At 42.3% G+C, this 18374-nt stretch overlaps 2 protein-coding genes across 3 annotated transcripts; both read left to right on the top strand.

Annotated features, from left to right (window-relative positions):
• The first annotated feature begins 134 nt into the window (after positions 1–134).
• On the top strand, positions 135–8716 carry LOC113014695 (carboxy-terminal kinesin 2-like). Of its 2 annotated transcripts, none has more exons than XM_026156385.1 (17): positions 135–256; positions 1402–1486; positions 1697–1790; positions 2053–2106; positions 2286–2369; positions 2665–2857; positions 2971–3136; positions 3253–3420; positions 3597–3710; positions 3874–3960; positions 4063–4260; positions 5012–5176; positions 5294–5432; positions 5554–5693; positions 5785–5858; positions 6010–6085; positions 8478–8716. In XM_026156385.1, exons 2-17 carry the CDS (start codon positions 1415–1417, stop codon positions 8520–8522), a joined length of 1869 nt encoding a protein of 622 aa, XP_026012170.1. In that variant the 5' UTR covers positions 135–256; positions 1402–1414; the 3' UTR covers positions 8523–8716. The 2 variants fall into 2 exon arrangements, with proteins under 2 accessions (XP_026012170.1, XP_026012169.1); XM_026156384.1 differs by lacking the exon at positions 135–256 and adding an exon at positions 278–329.
• Positions 8717–9781: 1065 nt separating this feature from the next.
• Positions 9782–17814, top strand: LOC113014692 (zinc finger and BTB domain-containing protein 22-like). Its single transcript, XM_026156374.1, has 5 exons — positions 9782–9965; positions 11986–12198; positions 12896–13645; positions 13804–14082; positions 14421–17814. Exons 2-5 carry the CDS (start codon positions 11986–11988, stop codon positions 15498–15500), a joined length of 2322 nt encoding a protein of 773 aa, XP_026012159.1. The 5' UTR covers positions 9782–9965; the 3' UTR covers positions 15501–17814.
• Positions 17815–18374: the final 560 nt, after the last annotated feature.

The following is an 18374-nucleotide window of genomic DNA, read 5'->3' as shown; positions in this document are numbered from 1 at the left end:
ATACGACTTTTTTTTTTAATTGTTTCGTTTGATCATAAGTCAGTTAGAATTTGGCCTTTAGCACTGGAGACAAGTATTCAAACAGGGTATATCCCGCCCAAGCAGAAAACTCCGAAAGACAAAACACGCATACACACGTACGGGGCGGGGTTCGGGCTATCTCGGCCAATCACGGCAAGACGCTCACCAAGGTAGTTCAATTCAAATTTAAACGGTCGAGGACGGAGATCCCGCGGACACGGAAATTGTTTATAAGGTAATTGTTTCATATATTACAGTGAAGTGTGTGTTTTAATCTGCAGTTTGTGTTGCGGAACTCGACTTAAACCGTAAGAGCAAAGTTTTGTAATTTAATGTAGAAGTTCCTTTTCGTACTAAGGGTATCTGCCGTCAACGTTAGCGATCATACGAACGGGTTTAGTGTCGGTGATGTCTTTATGTAATTTAATCGAAGCTGATTTAAAAATTAGCGTGTCCCAGTAAGATTTTCTATCTTGGTTTAACTCGATAATTACGCAAGTTAAGTTTTTTTTAATGTAAATGCTAAAAACTGTGGACACAGTGGCTTTGTTTAGGCTCACATCATACTCGGTAAGTTACTAAAGTCGGACCTCTGTTATAGGGGTCTATTAAAAGTTTATCTGAGTTGAGTTAACGCTAAATCGTGTGATTTTCACTGTAAACGTAAATATTACGTTTTCGTGTGATTGATTTTCATTATTAGCAGGCACTTTTATATGAGTGTTATGTCCAAGCAGGTGTGGATCACCGTGCAACACCCTAGTTTGTCTCCATTGTATTGGTTACTAGTACACCCAAGTCTCATCGGAGACGCCAACGTTATTTTAACAGCTACTTAATAAAACCTGGCTTTACCACGTTGTTACTGTCTGGTCAAAATAAATGTGGCACGTGATATGCAAGTGACTGTTGTTGTTCTTGGTGTGCTTAATGGTAAATACAACTGCAACTCGGGTAACACGAAGAAGAACTTAAAGAAGTCCAGACGCTTTTCTTTGCAAGCTCCTTTGACGAAGGATTACTACTTTTTTTTTTTTAATACAGAGGACAGAGTGTTAAAATGTCGAGTGGGTTTTAAACGCAAAATGATTTGAGTGGCAGTACAGCTTTGAAGTGAGGAAAACATTTCTTTTGGTTTTATTATTAGGAAAAAACAAAAGTGCAACTTAAATATCATGACAGGGTTTAAAAAATGTGTGAAAAGGCAGATTTCTGCCATTACTATATACAGATCTGCCTTGCATACAGCTGTAGTCAACCACTAAAGGCCCAATTTAAGAATAATGGTTTATATACTCAATCTGTGGCTGTTCATGATGATGAAACAAGTTTTTTTTTTTTTTTTCTTTGTATCTGTTTTAACAATAATTCACCTCTTAGCCCACAACAGAGCATGTCCCGCCTGCCAGTAATGTCAAGTAAGAGGGTACTCGCGGAGAATGCCCAGGACTTGGCACCTGCACAGGTTTGTGTAAACCCTTCTGTTTACCTTTTTACTGCTACTGTCTGACTTTTAGATTACTGTTAAGTATTTGTGAGTTTAATTTTTGCTGGAGGTGAGTCATCCTCACATGCACATGCAGGTATCTTAGAAGGCTAGTAAACCACAGCTGAAAACCTGCGCAAGACTCAGGTTTGTTCTCACTGTATGCTAATGGTGTCTTTTGTTTTGCAGAAGAGACTCCGTAAGGATGCAGATCCGGTTAAACCAGCGGCTACGGTCATTGGTACCAAGCGACCTGCTCTCGCAGCAACCCGAGCACCTATCTGTAAGTAACGTCTCAATCCTGAGTGTTGAAATCTTTTTGTTTTACTCCAAACTACATTGGTTTATGTCGGAGAACTACTTTATCTCAGTAAAGCACTTCATTAAAAGGCTGTCCCCAAACTAAACCAGTCAAAAACTAAAACTGCATTAACTTTATTTAAAAAAATCATTGAGTAAAACACGTTTTCACATTGTATATTGTGCTTCTGTCCTCTTGTCATTTTGATAAAAATGTCCTTTTTGTTTCACTCTCTCCAACACAGCTAGGCCTCTTAGAGCTGTAGGAGCTGCCACTGTAGCTGCGGCTCCGTCTAGAGGTAAGAAATGCTAAATATGTGGCAGGACTTTAGACACTGTGGTCACAAACCTTCATCTGGAGCAGTGATTAAGCAGTTTTAAAGTTTAATTAAATTTGTTCATGGACAATGTCATATCTTGTACGTAGTTTGGTCCCAGATGAACATGTGATCATTTAATGCATCTATTTACTGTTTAGGTGTCATTAAGCAGTCTGTAGCTTCAACTACATCAAAGGGAGGCAACATGAAACAACCCGTTGCATCCACCGGCACAAAAACAGGTGAGAAATGAATTCTGCTCATTTCTTTTCTTCTGACAACTAAACGTTTATATTTTGGGGCTTTGATTTGTTAATAACCCTCCATAAATTTTAAATGCTTTTGAAAATGTTTCAAAGTGTGAAAAAAGTGACCCAGTACATTGAAATAAGCCACGATTCTGAGTGAGTTTGTGCAAACACGACCATAAGCATGAAGCACCTAAATGGAAGTTGAAGTTTAAAGGTTGCTTCTGTAGAATAGTTTTTCTTAACAGACCGGAAAAAAACAAATTGAAAATGTTGCGTTTGTGTACAGGTGGAACACAAAAACGAAACCCTTGGGATCTGAAGGGCAAGGTCAGCGACATGGAGGATAAGGTCCGTACCTACCAAATAAAAGTTAAGACTCTGAATCAGCAAAATGAGGTTCTCCAAGACTCTGTGTCCCAGAGCCACAGAAAAATTGTGGAAGTGGAGAAGGAGCTTCAGATACAGAGGAGCCAGAATGGGTATGAGGACTATTTCATTTGGAAAATAAACGTTCAGTTAGGAATTTTACTCCTGAAATTGTCGTGTTAACCATTGACAACTTGACTTTGCTTTTATCTTCTGGGATTTTTAGGGAGTATGAGATGAAGCTGCAGGTGTTGGCTGGAGTCCAGGATGAGCTGGAGAAAGTCTTGAGTGACAAGAACTTTCTTCAGAAGGAGCTCACCAACTTGGAGGGGAAATACAGAGTGATGGAGACTCTCCGAGACAGCCAAGAGACGGAGCTGCAGACTCTGAAGGTAAAAGATTGACTGAACAGCAGCTGAGAATGGCCGTGCTTGTTTATTATCACTAGATAAACGTACAGATGGGCTGACCTGCCAAACCTTAATATCATTTGTTCTTTCTGCTCCAGATGAATCTCTCTGTGCAGGAGTCGACTCTGGCCCGTGTGCAGGTAAACCTCAGAGACTTCGAGGAGGAGGTTCGGTCTCTGAAAGAAACTGTGGCCCAGCAGAAGGATGAACTTTACGCTGGAGAGATGGAGCGCAGACGGCTCCACAACACCATACAAGAGCTCAAGGCAAGTTTGCCTCTGTTACCAATAAAAGTGCCTCTTCATGTGCACAAAATGTGAATGTTTTCTCTGTTCTTTGGTTGTTTTTGGTGTGTGCTGGTCACATTTGTCCAATCATCCTTCGGATTTTGCTGCAACCAATAAAATATTAAGTTTCAGTCTCACTCTTGTATCTCTTGCAGGGTAATATCAGAGTGTTCTGCAGAGTGCGTCCTCTGGTAGGTGGAGGCCTTCCCAAACATGTACAACTCGCCACAAGCGACAATAAAGCGATAACGCTGGCTAAAACCGAGGAGGTAAGAATGAGGACCGCTTAACGCATGTTTAAAGAAACTGTTGGCTGCAGAGAATTTGAGTTCTGTGTGAGTTAACACGTGTAATTCAGTGTCAGCGTAGATGAACCCTAACCCAAAGAGGAAGCACAAACAACCAACTGAACTGAGTTTTTGTGCTTTTCAGTCTCACACGGGCAAAACTGCTGACACTCAGAAGAATTACAACTTCAGCTTCGACCGTGTGTTTGGTCCTCGGGCCTCCCAGCAGGAGGTGAATATCACATTTTACAGTATATCAAAGAATAAACTGTTTTTCATTTTGTGGTCCCCGCCTGTGCGTGGAGGAAATGTATAAATTTGTCTTTATCTTCAGGTCTTTGAGGAGATCTCACTGCTGGTGCAGTCAGCACTGGACGGCTACAATGTCTGCTGCTTTGCCTACGGTCAGACCGGCAGCGGGAAGACGTACACCATGGAGGGGGACGAGGTTGACGAGACCAGAGGTGTCATTCCCAGAGCTGTGCAACAGATCTTTAAAGCTGCAGGAAAACTGGGAGAACAAGGCTGGGAGGTTGGTTTGGTTTGTGTTTGAATGTCTGAAGAGAAGGTCAGTGGTAGCAGCTTTACACGGTGGTAGAGCAGCAGCTTTTAAACTGCAGACTATCTGAAAGACTTGAGTAGTAAGTGTTACAGGTTGTTCATCTAAGACCAGACTGCTTTTCTACCACAGTCGGCCATATTTCCTTAAGCACCAAAGATGATTTTGAGCATACAGATGAGTGGAGCTTTTATGATTAATCTGCCGCACTGTTAATGTTGTGCTTTTCTTTTTATCCACAAAAGTCTCACATTAGTGTTAAATTGCTTCTGCTCCTCAGCGTCACAGGGATTTCACACTGCAGTCTGCTGTGTGCCCTCGTGGTGCGTTTATTTAGTATTTATTTATTTATTGTCATTGTCAAGAACAATGAAATTGCGTTTGGGGCTTCCATACAACCCAAAAAAAAGAAGAAAATAATAAATACCCCTTAAAACCCAAGTGTACATATTTAACCCAGTGTGACTCCAATGCAATAAGACAATCCTTAGCAATAATGTTCGTAGAAATTCAGACAAAGACCTGAGAAACATGACAAAATACAACAATGCAACCCATTCAATATTATTGTACTGTGAGATATGATATCAGATATGATAGTTATCTATTTAAGAAAGAGGGGGGGGGCAGGAGGGGGAAGAGAATAAAGATATGATGCACCAATGCAGACCAGTTCATTGCTATTAAGAAGTTGGGAATGTGCTCATTTTAGTTTTTATTTCAGTTCACGTTCACAGCAAGCTTTGTTGAAATTTACAATGAGACCCTGAGGGACCTTCTGTACACCGGCAAGTCCAGCAAGAGACCGGAGCATGAGATCCGCAAGACAACCAGCAACGAAGTGACAATCACTAATCTCACTTATGAGCGGGTCTCCAATGAGGATCAGGTACAGCAGACAGACATCTGTAGCTCAGAACAAAATTAATTTCAAATCTGCTGACAAATTGTTACCAAACTTTTATCAGTGCTCTATGTGTTTTAAAACGTCCCCTCGTCCTCTCAGGTTCTCGGTCTCATTGCTTTGGCCAATCAGAATCGCTCCACTGCCCAGACAGCCCAGAATGACCGCTCGTCTCGCTCCCACTCAGTCTTCCAGCTGGATATTGAGGGAGTTAATGCCGGCAGGGATGTCAAGTGCAAATGTGAGTATAATCCCACTGGAAGTACCAGCATCAGGAATGTGGTTTCTTCTTTTTGGATCTATAATATTGAGTCTGGTTAGTTATTGTTACTGTAACCAGTGCAAAATCTGCTCTGATGTAGCCACTCTGTGCCTGGTGGACTTGGCTGGCAGTGAGCGAATGGTGAAGAGCCAGTCTCAGGGTGACCGTTTCAAAGAGATGACCGCCATCAACGGCTCGCTGTCCAACCTGGGCATCGTTATCGCTGCTCTGGCCAACAAGGTCTGCAGCTGCAGTTTCTGTAGTCTTAGATGTCACACCTGCTTTCTTTACGTTTACAGTATTAATGATTTTTTTGGCCTTTGTGTTTCAGGAGAGTTACGTTCCCTACAGGAACTCGAAGCTCACCTACCTCCTGCAGGGATGTTTGGGGGGGAACAGCAAAACGTGAGTTTGTTGACATCACAAATCTTTATAATGACGATACATAAAACTGAAGGAATTTATCCCCAATAAATATTTAACAGAGTTTGATCCCATCACTTCAGATTGTGACTGTTTATTCTTTGGCGCTAATTTTGGATGTCTTTATCTGCAGCTTGATGTTTGTTAACATCGCCCCGGAGCCCGACAGCTTTGGGGAAACTCTAAACTCATTGAGGTTTGCCAGCAAGGTCAGTGCAGTCTTGTTTCCAGTGTTCATTGGACAGAGTACATTAATGATGTCCTTACATTAGCTGTTTATGGTAAACCAAAGCCATACTCCATATCCATTTTAATACCTTGGTGTGTAATTAGGGCTGCTCAATTAATCGAATTTTAATCACGATTACGATCTGGGCTTTCAACGATCATTAAAAATGACTGAGCCGATTATTAGCCCCTCCCTAATTTATCCGCGACACCTTAAAGGCCGTTCCGTGAAAATATTGTCGGGCATAAACCGGTCCGTGGCGCAAAAAAGGTTGGAGACCGCTGATTAAGAGGACCCGAGGGAAGCTCGGAAAGCTAAGCAGAAGTTATTTGGAGAGTGACTGCCGTTGGTTGAAAAGAGAGTTTAAAAAAAAAAAAAAAAAACTTCAGTGGTGTTGCACACTATTTTATATTATTTTTTTAAAGTCATTGTTAACCCTTTAAAGCCGGTCAGAGCTGCATGCTCCGTTTTGCGTAACTATTGTTAAATCCCTGTAGAACTAGAACCGTGTAAGCTAGCGCAATAATTTGTTTTGCATATGAAACCGGAGTTGTACTTACATCTGATGCCATCAGCTTGTCCTCGGTCACGGTTTCGTTCCACATATAGCTTTGCAAAAATTGCATAAAAAGCGCTTGCAGGAACAAAAACATAATATTCCAGAAACACGCTTTGCCGTTCCTATCAGCTGTTCGTAACACTTCCCACAGTGAAATGATGCACATGCTGTTTTCTTTGCAAATCTGCATCATAGGATTGTTTTTTGTTTTTCCTGCAGTATATAAAAATTGCTGTATCTCCAAAATAAAACTATGAAGACACTCAAAATAAATGTCCTGTTGTTGTAAACTATTTTTTGCAACTTTATTGTATTTAAAGTTTTGAGGGATAAGCCTCTTAAATTTCTCCAAGTAGAAATATATGTAAACAAAACAAAAGCGATTTTCAATTTTTTTTTTTTGTAGTTTATTGCACTTTTTTGCAATTTATGTAATTACTATGGACTTAATGCATACATATTATTAAAATATGGGCTATAACAGTTGTATTGATGTATAGCAACTTGAAATGCTCCCACAAATGGCACTACAGCATGTAAAAAAAAATAATATAAGCTCTGGTGGACTTGGTTCTATAGTAGGTCTTAAAGGGTTAAATAAATATCGTCAAATAATCGTGATCTCAATTTCAGTGAAAATAATCGTGATTATCATTTTTGCCATAATCGAGCAGCCCTATGTGTAATTCATATTCACGTTTTGTCTGAAGAGTAGGGATGTTCCTGGCGTCTTACTTACTAGTCGACTAATCGAGGGGGAAATAATTAGACTAACCAACTAAAGTAAAACTAAGGAACATTCAGATATTGAGTTAATTTTCAGAACTGATTAATAGAAACTGTCAAACTAGACGCAGATGTATCTTATCCATTTATCACATTCTGTTAAATACAAATGAAAATGCGTTACTACAAAAGATGTTCTATTAAAATATGACAATCATTTGAGAATCTAAAAGTACGACTGAGTGTGGCGCGAATGATTCAGGCTGCTGAAAATTAATGACAACCTTTTCAATAGAAGCAGAAATTTAGTAACAAAGTAATACATTATACAGCCGCTTTCTAGTCAGGTTGTGGGGGCAGCAGGAAGGACCACTCCTGACCACAGCTGATAGATGTAAACTGGCTAGCATGACCAAGGATGCTGGGGCCTCCTCCTGGTAGGACATGCCCAGCTGGAACACCTTGCCCAGGTGGCTGTCACCTTTTGATGTGAAGTAGTGACTCTACTCTGAGCCCCTCTCCCATTGACTTAACTGCTCTCCTAAAGGAGAGGTTTTCCACCTTTGAGAAAACTAATTTCCTCTGCGTGTATCTGCGATCTCAGTGTTAACAAGAAGATCAGGGTAGATTAATAGATTTATGGTGTTTCTCAACAACAGTGCGCCATCTGGTGGCAGGTCGCTGCCTAACATTTAGAACACAATGTACCAGCATTGGGCATCAATTAAAATTTTAACAATTAGATTGAACGACTGGTAAGTCTGATACAGACTAGTGACAATTAGTCGACTAGTCACATAAATCCCTGATAGAGCCCACAGAAGTGGCCTGCACCATGTGCGTAACTTGCTTTGCAGTTTAACCACAAACACTCGTCTGCAGTGGAATTTCTTTGAGCTAATCGATTCATTTATTTCATTTTTTCTTTTAATTAATGTGGAAAATGGTGGCAAAAGTGGATGAAATGAGTGATTCCTAGAGTTACATGCCAGTTTACAGTATAAATACCACTGAAGTGTACAAGGATTTGAAGTTTCACTGTAACTTTAACATTTTTGACAATTTTGTTTTGTTTTCTCCCCCGCAGGTGAACGACTGCGTCATAGGGACAGCGACTGCAAACAAAAAGTAGAAATTATTTTTTTTAAAAATCCTGAGTTTTCTACTTTTTAGGTTCATCTCAGGTTCAAAATGTCATTTCTTCTAATTAGTACTTCAAACAACTTGTCTGAATCTAATATGCTTCAAACCTTCCATATATCTGTACTTGTGTGTAGTAATGCTAGCTTCACCACAAAAGGAGTTGCTGTGCATTTCAATAAAAAGGAAAAAAAAAAAAAAAAATTTCACTCCAGATTTAACACATTTAAGAGTTATAAGTGGGCTGTTTTTTTTTTTTTTTTTTTTTTTTTTTTTTTTTTTTTGTTGTTGTTGTGGGGTTTTTTTTTTTTGTTTTTTGTTTTTCCTCCTCTTTCAGCTGTTTTAGCATGAAGTGAGCAGTAAACTCAGACATTAGTCAGTTTCTAATGTAACTCTTGTGTTTACCTGCTGTTGGAAGTGAATGACAGTAACATTGAGTGTTTTCACCAATGTTAGATTATGTTTGTATATACTGTATAATGGCTATTTTACAAGTCTACATCACTTACTGATTTTTAGTTTTCTTTTACCCATTTCCTTGGATGCCATATCATTAGTATGTATTAATTAAATGTTTATTTAACATGTATGCTATGACATCTACTTTACAAATAAAACCAAATTTAAAGGCTGTTGCATTTTATTGCCTTTTTTCTTTCCTTTTCTTAAAGTTATGAAGGCATCTTGGATGCCATTTCAGTGAGTGTGGGGAAATGCCCCACACTATTTTCTATCACTGCTTTGAATGCAGACTGGTCTTAATGTTGATCTTTGTAATCTTCAGTATTAATATTTGTAAATGTTAACTATGAGGATTTTTTTTTTTAATGATGTATAACGTTTGTAATGATTATATGAAGTTATATATGATTGATTAATCCATTTATTAGATAGGTGAGCTATTTATACATTTTAAATGTTAAATTATCAATTTTAAATCATGATCTAATTCGTGTCCTGGTCCATACTGTGAAGGCACGACAGAAGTATATGTAAGGGCTAAGGTTTCCTCGGTGTCCAGTACAAAATGTAAATTTGAACTTCATATTCTTATTTTCTTTCAAATGAACCTTAATGTTTTTAAAGTTTCTTCTGTGTTGTATTTAAATAGTTAAAGTTTAAACCCAGCCTGCAGTCAGATATAGTTGTTTGTTTGTAACACGGTAGTTTTCAGCAGGAGTGATGTATGAGCAGCATATTTGAGTGTTTTCAGGGTTTTTTTTAGTTTATTTTGTGTCGGCCAAAGTCTGGCTCGTCTGTCTGGGTCGCTCTTAAAGGCGACGTGTGGCTGTCTGCTGCTGCGGAGATCAGCTGCGAGGAGCTTTTTCTCAAAAATGCTCCCCAAACTTCAGGGCCTGGATGAACCGGCAGGACCCGCCGCCCTCCGCTCGGTCAGAGGCCGGACTGTAACGGGCTCAGGTGTCAACTGAAAACGGTGAGTTTAACGTCGGCGGCGGCCCGACGGGGCTAGCTAGCAGGCTAACGTCACATCTGTGCGGCTGTGATTGGAGACCGGAGCTCTGACGGTTTTCCAGATGCCGCCGTTTGTCCGTCTGAACGGAGAACACCGCCACCGGGGAAAAAACATCTGCACCGCGAGCACAGCTGCATTTCCAACCAGCAGCTTCGCTTTTGTAGCGGTAAAGTTAAAGTGTGCAGTCCAGCTGTTGATTTTTTTTTCTTTTTTTCTCCCCATAAAGTCTGCCGGTTATGTCCGGCGTGGACTGTGCGGGTTTCTGATGAGTAATTAATGAGTTTAATGAAGGAGGCTCTGCACAGATGTGCTGCTCCAGTTTAATGTGAAGTTCAGAATGACACCGATGATGTCAGCTGTCATAACTACAGTAAATATTTGATGTGCTGCATAAACTGAGCAGCTGATTATAACTGGGCGTTTAGGTTTGTTATTGAACTCTAGTATTTATTTTTATTTCACTTTTTGATTTTTTTGTGTGTTTTTAACTTGTTCTGGTTTTGGTTTTAATCGTGTTTATGTTACTGAGCTGTTCTGGTTGCAGCTCTTCTGTCAGAGGTTGTGTTGATGGTTTTTGGCTGCTGTAACTTTTGGGATTAATAAAGTTTAGTTTGTGTGTGATGTGCAGCCTGTCAGTGATGTCAGGCTCACAGACAGGCGGATAAAATCAGGCTGTCACTGTCCTCTAACTGAGGCTATCTGCTTCCTTAATGACGGGACAGATTTCCAGTGTTTCTGAGGTAAAATTCAAATCCTTTCAGAGCATTAACATCTCTAATGAAGTCAGTTTCTCTGCCTCTGTCATCATCAATGAGTTCAACATGATTATATATATAAACTTAAACTATTTTAACTGAAACATATAGCTTTGAGTTTTCAGGTAACATTATTTTTTTCCATTTAATTTATTTAAATGTAATTAATTTTGGAATGAAAAGGTCAGATTAAAGGAAAATATTACTTCTGATGTTCAAAGAAAGTGCGTCACCGTTAAATTTATAGTAATTATTTAAATAACCTCCCTACATATCATTACATCAGAAAAGACTGACAGGTGTAGGTGATGATGTAAGACTGCACCAGCGTTACTCTGAGCTGTATAAGCACCATCAGTGAGTCTGCAGTCATTCCTTAAATTTTCCATAAATATGTTTACCAAAACTTTTATAAAGGTTACAAGTTTTATCACATGTTACTTAGTTTACCTTAATTACTGATAAATATCTTCAAGTTTACATTTATATTGCCTACAGTCACATTCCTCTGTGATGCACTTTGTTTGAAATCCAGCATAGTTGACTTTAAAGCCCTTCACCTCTAAAATTATCATAAATTTAATCAGAGATTCGGCGATTAGCTGATTGACAGAAATTACATCAGTAACGATTATTTAATCATTAATTTTGTGTAATTTTAAAGAGACAGCTAAAATTATGTTTCCACTCTGAGGATTTTCAGCTTTTCTGTAATTGTTTTGTAATTATTTGAAGTTTCAATCTCTTCTCTTTATATATTTATTAAAATGAAAGAAACTAAATTTAAAAAAAAAAGATTTGTTTAAATGGAAAATAACTGTTGATTGTTTCAGCACAGCTGCAAACATTTTATGGAAAGATCTGAACCCTCTGCCGTGAGCGAGGTGGAGATTTGTTGCAGGGCTGTTGTCCCGCTCTAATTCCAACAACCCAGTAACCCAATAAACTGCAAACTGCGGTCACGGTTGTTTTCATAAATAAAACAGCCGTTTTTCTTAACATGATATTTTATTTGATACCTAATTACCTGAGAGGTGCAGTCATGTGACCCATTCAAAGAGCTTCCTCCATACTTGAATAGATTCACTGTTTGTGTAATTTAAAGCCTCAGATTTAAAGCCACAACCTGCCAGTCAGCAGTAACAAACCAGGAAGGACTGCCATGAATCTAAAGTCAGAGTTTAACCTCCGGCTGTGGGAGTCATGAAGGTTTTTCTTCCTCACAGATGCAGTCTGTGCCCATGGAGGTGGGAAGCAGCAGCGGCAGCGGCTCAGTGGTTCAGGTTTGCTTCCCCGGCGCTCAGACCTCGGTGCTGGACAGCCTGAACCGGCAGAGAGAGGACGGCAGCCTCTGCGACCTCTCCATCCATGTCCAGGGACAAGTGTTCAAGGCCCACCGCTGCGTCCTGGCTGCGTCCTCGCCTTACTTCCACGACCAGGTGGATGAACACACTGACTCTCACTCAGCCTTGGATCTTTATTAGCGTCAGACAAGAATAGCTGTCGCAGTTTGTGCCTGAGCAAAACTTTAGAACATTAGATTGCCTATAGAAAGACAGACAGGTGACAGGATTAGTTGGTCTTACAGATATTTTCAGTCGGTTGTGTAATCAGCAGCTTGTTTGCATTTTCTCCCAGTTTTCTCTGCTAACACAAGATCTGTGAGACATAAAATGTGAATCTGGGTTTGAAGCCATCTGCCGCTTCTTATTTCTACCTCAGAAAAACAGAATAAACGAGGCGAGACAGAATAGATGTGAACAGTCACGCAGGTTAATTTTAAGGGAGCTCAGAGTTAGAAGATAATAAAGACCTACTGTGTGACAGCAGCCTCACACAAACACGTTACTTGTGCTTTTTTATGCTGTAATAATTGGTTTTCGAGAGAGCCTCAGTCATCTGCCAAATATCTGCTTAGTGAAACTGGTGGGAGGTTTCATCAGACCCCTGTTACCTGTCTGAGGGGCTGGCAGACAGATTTACTGCCTGTGTACACCAGAAAATCACTTGGAGCTGGACTCTGACCATGTGGGTAATGTTGCAGTGTGATGAGGGAGAGGAGGAGGAGGCAGGAGGAATCGTTACAAAATGAAAAAGCTTCATTACTGTGATGTTGTGATCTCCATCCGCCTCCAGGTACTACTGAAGAACATGTCCACGGTCTCCATCCCGGCAGTGATGGACCCGCTGGCGTTTGAGAGCGTGCTGAGCTGCGCCTACACGGGTCAGCTCCAGATGCTCCGCGATGACATCGTCAACTACCTCACAGTGGGCAGCGTCCTGCAGATGTGGCACATTGTGGACAAATGCACGGAGCTACTGAAGGAGGGCCGAGCCGCGGCGGCAGGAGGGAGCGGCGGAGGTGGAGGAGGTGGGGCTGTGCAGGATGGAATAAGTGGAGCTGGAGGATCAGCCAACTCTGGCTGTAGCAGCAGCAATGGTGACGGTGGAGCAGGTGGTGGTAATGGAGCTGCTGGTGCTGGAAGTGTTGGTCAAGTCCAGGTTGTTGAGTCTAACGAGCCCCCGCGAGCCTCCCAGCCTCCCAGCCGCCCGTCGGTGAGCGAGAGCCAATCACCCAGCAGCACCAACTACTTCAGCCCCAGGGATGGGAGCAGCTTTGGGGGAGGTGGCGCGGCTGCAACGGGAGCTTCTGGAGATGGAGGCGGGGCTAACAACACCCCCAGCTACTGCACTCCATCAGGAGGCGAAGAAGCCTTCCTTATTGAGGAGGAAGAGGAAGCCGAGGAGGAAGAGGAGGAGGTGCTGTACCATCAAAGGAAACGAGGAAGCACAGGAGGAGGAGGCAGCGGGAGGAGGAAGAAGATGAGCTCAGTGTCAGAGCAGGAGGTCGGGGTCAGCGACAGCTTTGGGGTTTCATCCTATCAGGTGAGGTCTGAGCAACCTGAAGATAGTCGACCTTTAATTTGTATGAAGAGCTTTTATTTTGAAAGAAAAGTTGAACTTTAATAATCGAGTTAGTGTTTACAGTTTGTTTGTTTGTATCCTGTGTTTTCTGTACATAATGTGAAATATCTCAATAAAAGGACGGAGAGGACTCTGCGTTGCCGCTGCAGAAGCGTCCCACCTACAGCCAGCCCAGCATCATGCCTCGCAAGCAGTGGGTGGTGGTGAAAACCGAACGGAGAGAGGATGACGACCTGATCGTGGTCTCCGGGGAGGAAGGAGGAGAAGACGAGGAGGATGAGGATGAGAGGGAGATGGAGCTGGCACGAGAGCGGGAAAGGAGCAACTTCAACATCTCAAACGTCAGGAGCCTTTCAGGCGAGCTCGGGGGCAGAGCGGAGAACGATATGGAGTCACAGGTGAGCTGGAACTGTAGTGTAATCAGATTACAGCTTTAATTATCCTGACAGTAGCTGAGGGGCGGTTTGCTTTGTAGAAATAATGACGCAGACCTGTTGTAAGCTGGTGCTGTGGTGGTTTTGCATATGACCAGTAGAGGGCGCTAAAACGTCACACAAAGAATTTCTAACTTAGAAATTTCTATCTTTAGTTGAAATAAGTTACAGCAACCAGAATGTGTAAAAAACCTAATTTTTAACTGAAAACTTTCTTGATTTGTGCATCTGCTCTACAAATAAACTTGATTGACAGATATTTTTATATAATCTTAACCTCTAATACGTTTCCCTGTGTGTAGGTCGACTACTGCCAGTCTTCAGAGGACTACCTCAAGTTTGAAGGAAGTCTCATGGACCAAACTTTAGCGCAACACCTTCACGACGGCGCTGCAGGTCAGAACCAGAACGCTAACCGGGCGGTTTCGGCGCTGCTGGGTCAGGTTCAGTCTGCAGCCTCGGCCCGGGCTCAGCTCTTCCCACTGGACATGCAGGGAAACCAGATCCTGCTGTACAGCCAGGCCTCCGGACTCCCGCTGGATGCTAGCGCGCCGCCTCTGGGGATGGCAGGCGGTATGATCGGAGGGTCGTCCTTCAAAGGTCCCAGTATGGAGCACGGTGCGGTCCACCTGTCGGTACAGGGTGGTTTGGGGGTGGATGGCGCAGAGAGCGGAGGAATCGGAGGCGGAGGCGGCAACAGTGGCGGCGGCTCTGGGGGTTCAGGGAAAGTGTTCATGTGTCACTGCGGGAAGACGTTCACCCACAAGAGCATGAGGGACCGCCACATTAACATGCACCTGGACCTGCGGCCCTTCCACTGCCCCGTCTGCGCCAAGAAGTTCAAGATGAAGCATCACCTCACCGAGCACATGAAGACGCACACGGGCCTGAAGCCGTACGACTGCCTCGGCTGCGGCAAGAAGTTCATGTGGCGCGACAGCTTCATGAGGCACCGCTCGCACTGCGAGAGGCGCAGCGGGCTGGGAGAGAGCGGCGAAGGTGGAAGCGGCAGCGACGGAGGGAGGAGAGGTGGAGGTGAGGATGGTCCAGATCTGATTTCCTCCCCCCACCTCCTCCTGTCTGCAGGTGAGGGTGGGCAGGGAGGCGTCCTGGGAGGTGGCGCGAGGGGAGGAACGTCAGTGTTGTCCCCGCAGCACGGCGGCCTCTCAGCCGCAGGAAGTGGCGGCGGTAACAGCAGCATGAGTAACAGCAGCAGTGCCGCTCTGAGCAACAACATGGCCGCTGCTGCAGGGGCGCTCCTCGGGGCGATCTCCCAGAGCCAGGGTCAGGGATCTGTGATGTTTGGCGGTCTGGGGTTGGGTCGGGGTGCGTGTGAGGAAGACGTGTGCGAGGTCAGTGCCAATGAAAGTAGCGTGACTTAAACCAAAATGTGTGTCGAATCCAACGGGCGCCTCTTTCCAAGCAAACAGCTGCTGGTTCCTGCTGCTGCTCTGAAAAGAAGAAGAAGCTCAGTGAGAAACTCTGAAACTCTTTTAACTGCCGACAGGTTTCAAACAGAGGTCGAGTAAAAAACAGGCGAGGCTCCCGTTGGACGCGCACAACCTGAAGGACCTCCAGGGAAACGAGACTTTGACTTCCACTCATCTGCTGTGGTGTTTCTGAGACAAACGTGTGAAACTTGTTGTTGTCCGCAGTTCACAATACTCTGAATCGTGGCCTGGTAGAAGCGGACCTTCTGTCTCTGAGTATTTGTTTAAAACGCCTGAGACGATTAGTTTATTCTGAGTGAAGAATATGCGCGTGCGTCCGGAGGAAACCAAAAACTAAAAGACAGCGCTTCTCTAACCGTTCTGTGGGGACATTGTAGTCTCAGTAGAGTAGAAAAATGGCTGTTCTGAATTGCTGTGACTTTCTGCAATATTGTTTTGTGATATATTTGCTACGATTGGAGTAAAAAACATAAATCTGCAAAAACAAATTGAACCTGAAAAAAATATGTGTTTTTTTAAAGCTCCGGGGTTCATGAAACTCTCAGCTGACTTAATCAGACGCTAAACGTTTGTTTGAACCAAGAAAAATGCAGATTTGTGTTTTTTCAAACTTTCCTCACAGCAGCAGCAGCCCTGCAGTCTTTCCTGCCTCAGACCCACAAAACAGACCAAACTCAGCACTGCCATGTTGTTTCAGATGATGCTGCTGGCACCAGTTTGAAGCCCAGCCTGAGGATTCAGCTCCGAGAAAACAAAGAGCCACGTGTAGCATATAGACTGTATGTAGAAGATGGACACAGCCACCATGACATGTTCTAGCTACTCCAACTACTGACTATGGAACACACCATACACCAGGAAACCGTATATATAAATAGGCACAGATTTCTGCTAGTTAGACTCATAACAGACTAATAATTGAAGATACGATAAATTATTTAATTCTCTGATGCTTCCATTAAAAATGCTTCATAAACACAGTTCACTCAGATGATGTGAGGCCTGTAAGCTACAGTCAGTACCGTCAGTTTAGGGAGACACATCGAACTTTGGGACTGTAAAATCTAATGAAGGGAGTTATATGGAGTACAACTGATATGAAGGGGGAAATATTAATAGAGGGCAAGATAACTTTGTACCAGGCTTCAAACAGCTGGGAGGAGGCCTCGGGGCAGAACCAGATGAGCTTGAGGAGGTGACTGAACTCAGCTTAGACCCAGGTAGGCAGCAAAAACTGGGTGGATGGCCTTGACATGTTTATTCCATCTCTGAAATAACCTGCATTTCATGCCCGGGCTTTTCCGTTTGGTATAAATGATAATAAATAATAAACTGTGCTCTTGCATAGTTTGCAGATCACTGGGCTCAGGGTGTAAAACACCTGCTGGCCTCAAACTGAAGCTCAGCAAACATCAGCAAATACACTACAAAATAAAAGCTTTGAAACATCCAGCACAAACTACAGTTACACCATTAAAGTTTAAGTCTGTAGCAACAAAATGCAAACTGGACTTTAAGCCTGTGTTGGATTTACACGTGGTTCTTTATTTTAGCTGAAGCTTCAGTAGCGCTGTCACAAAGGGAAGCCCGTTGATCTCAGTCATGCATGAAGGGAGGAATATTTCGTTAGGCTGCTCATTTATTGACGTGTACAGCTCGAGCCTGACTGAAGTGACTTTCGAACATGTTCGCGTGTAGAAGTTCAAAAGTCGAAGCTAAATTTATTTCAGCTCTACACAAACACAAACACTACCTGTAACTGATCACTTCCCCTCTGGAGCTTTTATAGCTGGAGGCGACTAACTTACTGTTTTGCTGCTGCTTTCACTTTATTACTTTGTTGTTTGCAGAGTTTTGGGGCTTTGAGGAGTATAAAATATTCTTGTTGCTGTAAATATATAGAAATATACGTCATCTACTCATCAGGCCAGGAGCGACGTTTAGATGCAGATGTTGTTTGATCTGATTTTTCAGAGGACAAAGTCTGTGAGAGTTTCTCTACCCTCCTACCCTGCAGCCATCTGTTCAGTAATGTTTAGTTCACTGAGGTCTTATCTAAGCTACACAGTGTACCTCCTCTGAGTGTCTCACAGCACATTTAGATAAAGTTATGGAGGCGGGTAAAGACTGAACCTCATCTTCAGCAGCTGTTCTGCACACTGAGAGTCAAATATCCTTATTCTGTTTGTTATGAAGAGAGATTTCTGTCTTTAATTATATTTTTATTATTATCATCACACTTTTTCTGCCTTTTTTAAATTTAAATTAAATTTAAAATTTCTTTAAAGGTTCTTTGAGGAAAGTTTGTAAATGAAGGTTTTAGTAGACTGCGTTATACCAGTGCATCTCAAAAAATTAGAATATTATTAAAAAGTTTATTTTTTCATAATTCAAATGGGGAAAATCTTCACATATTCTGTATTCATTACATGTAATGTTTCATGCCTATATGGAAGCATATTACCAGGAATGATGTCATCTGTCATCTACACAGCCGTCAGCTTCCATCCGATGAAGAGCTTCATGGCGATGTCAGTTTTCTTTTCGAGCAGCCCCGAATGATTTGATGACCACGTTGTTCTCTGATTGGTCCTCGAGCTCACCTGACTTTAGCGTTAATGGAGAATCATCAAGAGAAAGATGAGAAACACACGAGCTGAAGAGCGCCAGCAAAGCAGCCTGAACTTTAATAATAATCATCACAGTTTGAAAACACGCTTCCAATATTTCACTTTATGTGTAATGAATATGAACATGGAATATATGAACATTTGATAGTCGTGATATTCAAATGTTCTGAGATGC

Source organism: Astatotilapia calliptera, chromosome 22 (assembly GCF_900246225.1).
Source record: "Astatotilapia calliptera chromosome 22, fAstCal1.2, whole genome shotgun sequence".
Classification (NCBI taxonomy): domain Eukaryota; kingdom Metazoa; phylum Chordata; class Actinopteri; order Cichliformes; family Cichlidae; genus Astatotilapia; species Astatotilapia calliptera.
Note: the sequence above shows the minus strand (reverse complement) of the source record. Positions and strands in the feature narration are given on the sequence as shown.

Excerpts from the sequence above, each read along its gene's own strand:
- LOC113014695 (XM_026156385.1), top strand. The coding sequence starts at position 1,415 with ATGTCCCGCCTGCCAGTAATGTCAAGTAAGAGGGTACTCGCGGAGAAT. Across the intron at positions 2,370-2,664 it reads ATCCACCGGCACAAAAACAG|GTGGAACACAAAAACGAAAC; the intron begins GTGAGAAATGAA and ends GTTTGTGTACAG. Across the intron at positions 2,858-2,970 it reads ATACAGAGGAGCCAGAATGG|GGAGTATGAGATGAAGCTGC; the intron begins GTATGAGGACTA and ends TGGGATTTTTAG.
- LOC113014692 (XM_026156374.1), top strand. The coding sequence starts at position 11,986 with ATGCAGTCTGTGCCCATGGAGGTGGGAAGCAGCAGCGGCAGCGGCTCA. Across the intron at positions 12,199-12,895 it reads CGCCTTACTTCCACGACCAG|GTACTACTGAAGAACATGTC; the intron begins GTGGATGAACAC and ends ATCCGCCTCCAG. Across the intron at positions 13,646-13,803 it reads TTGGGGTTTCATCCTATCAG|GACGGAGAGGACTCTGCGTT; the intron begins GTGAGGTCTGAG and ends TCTCAATAAAAG.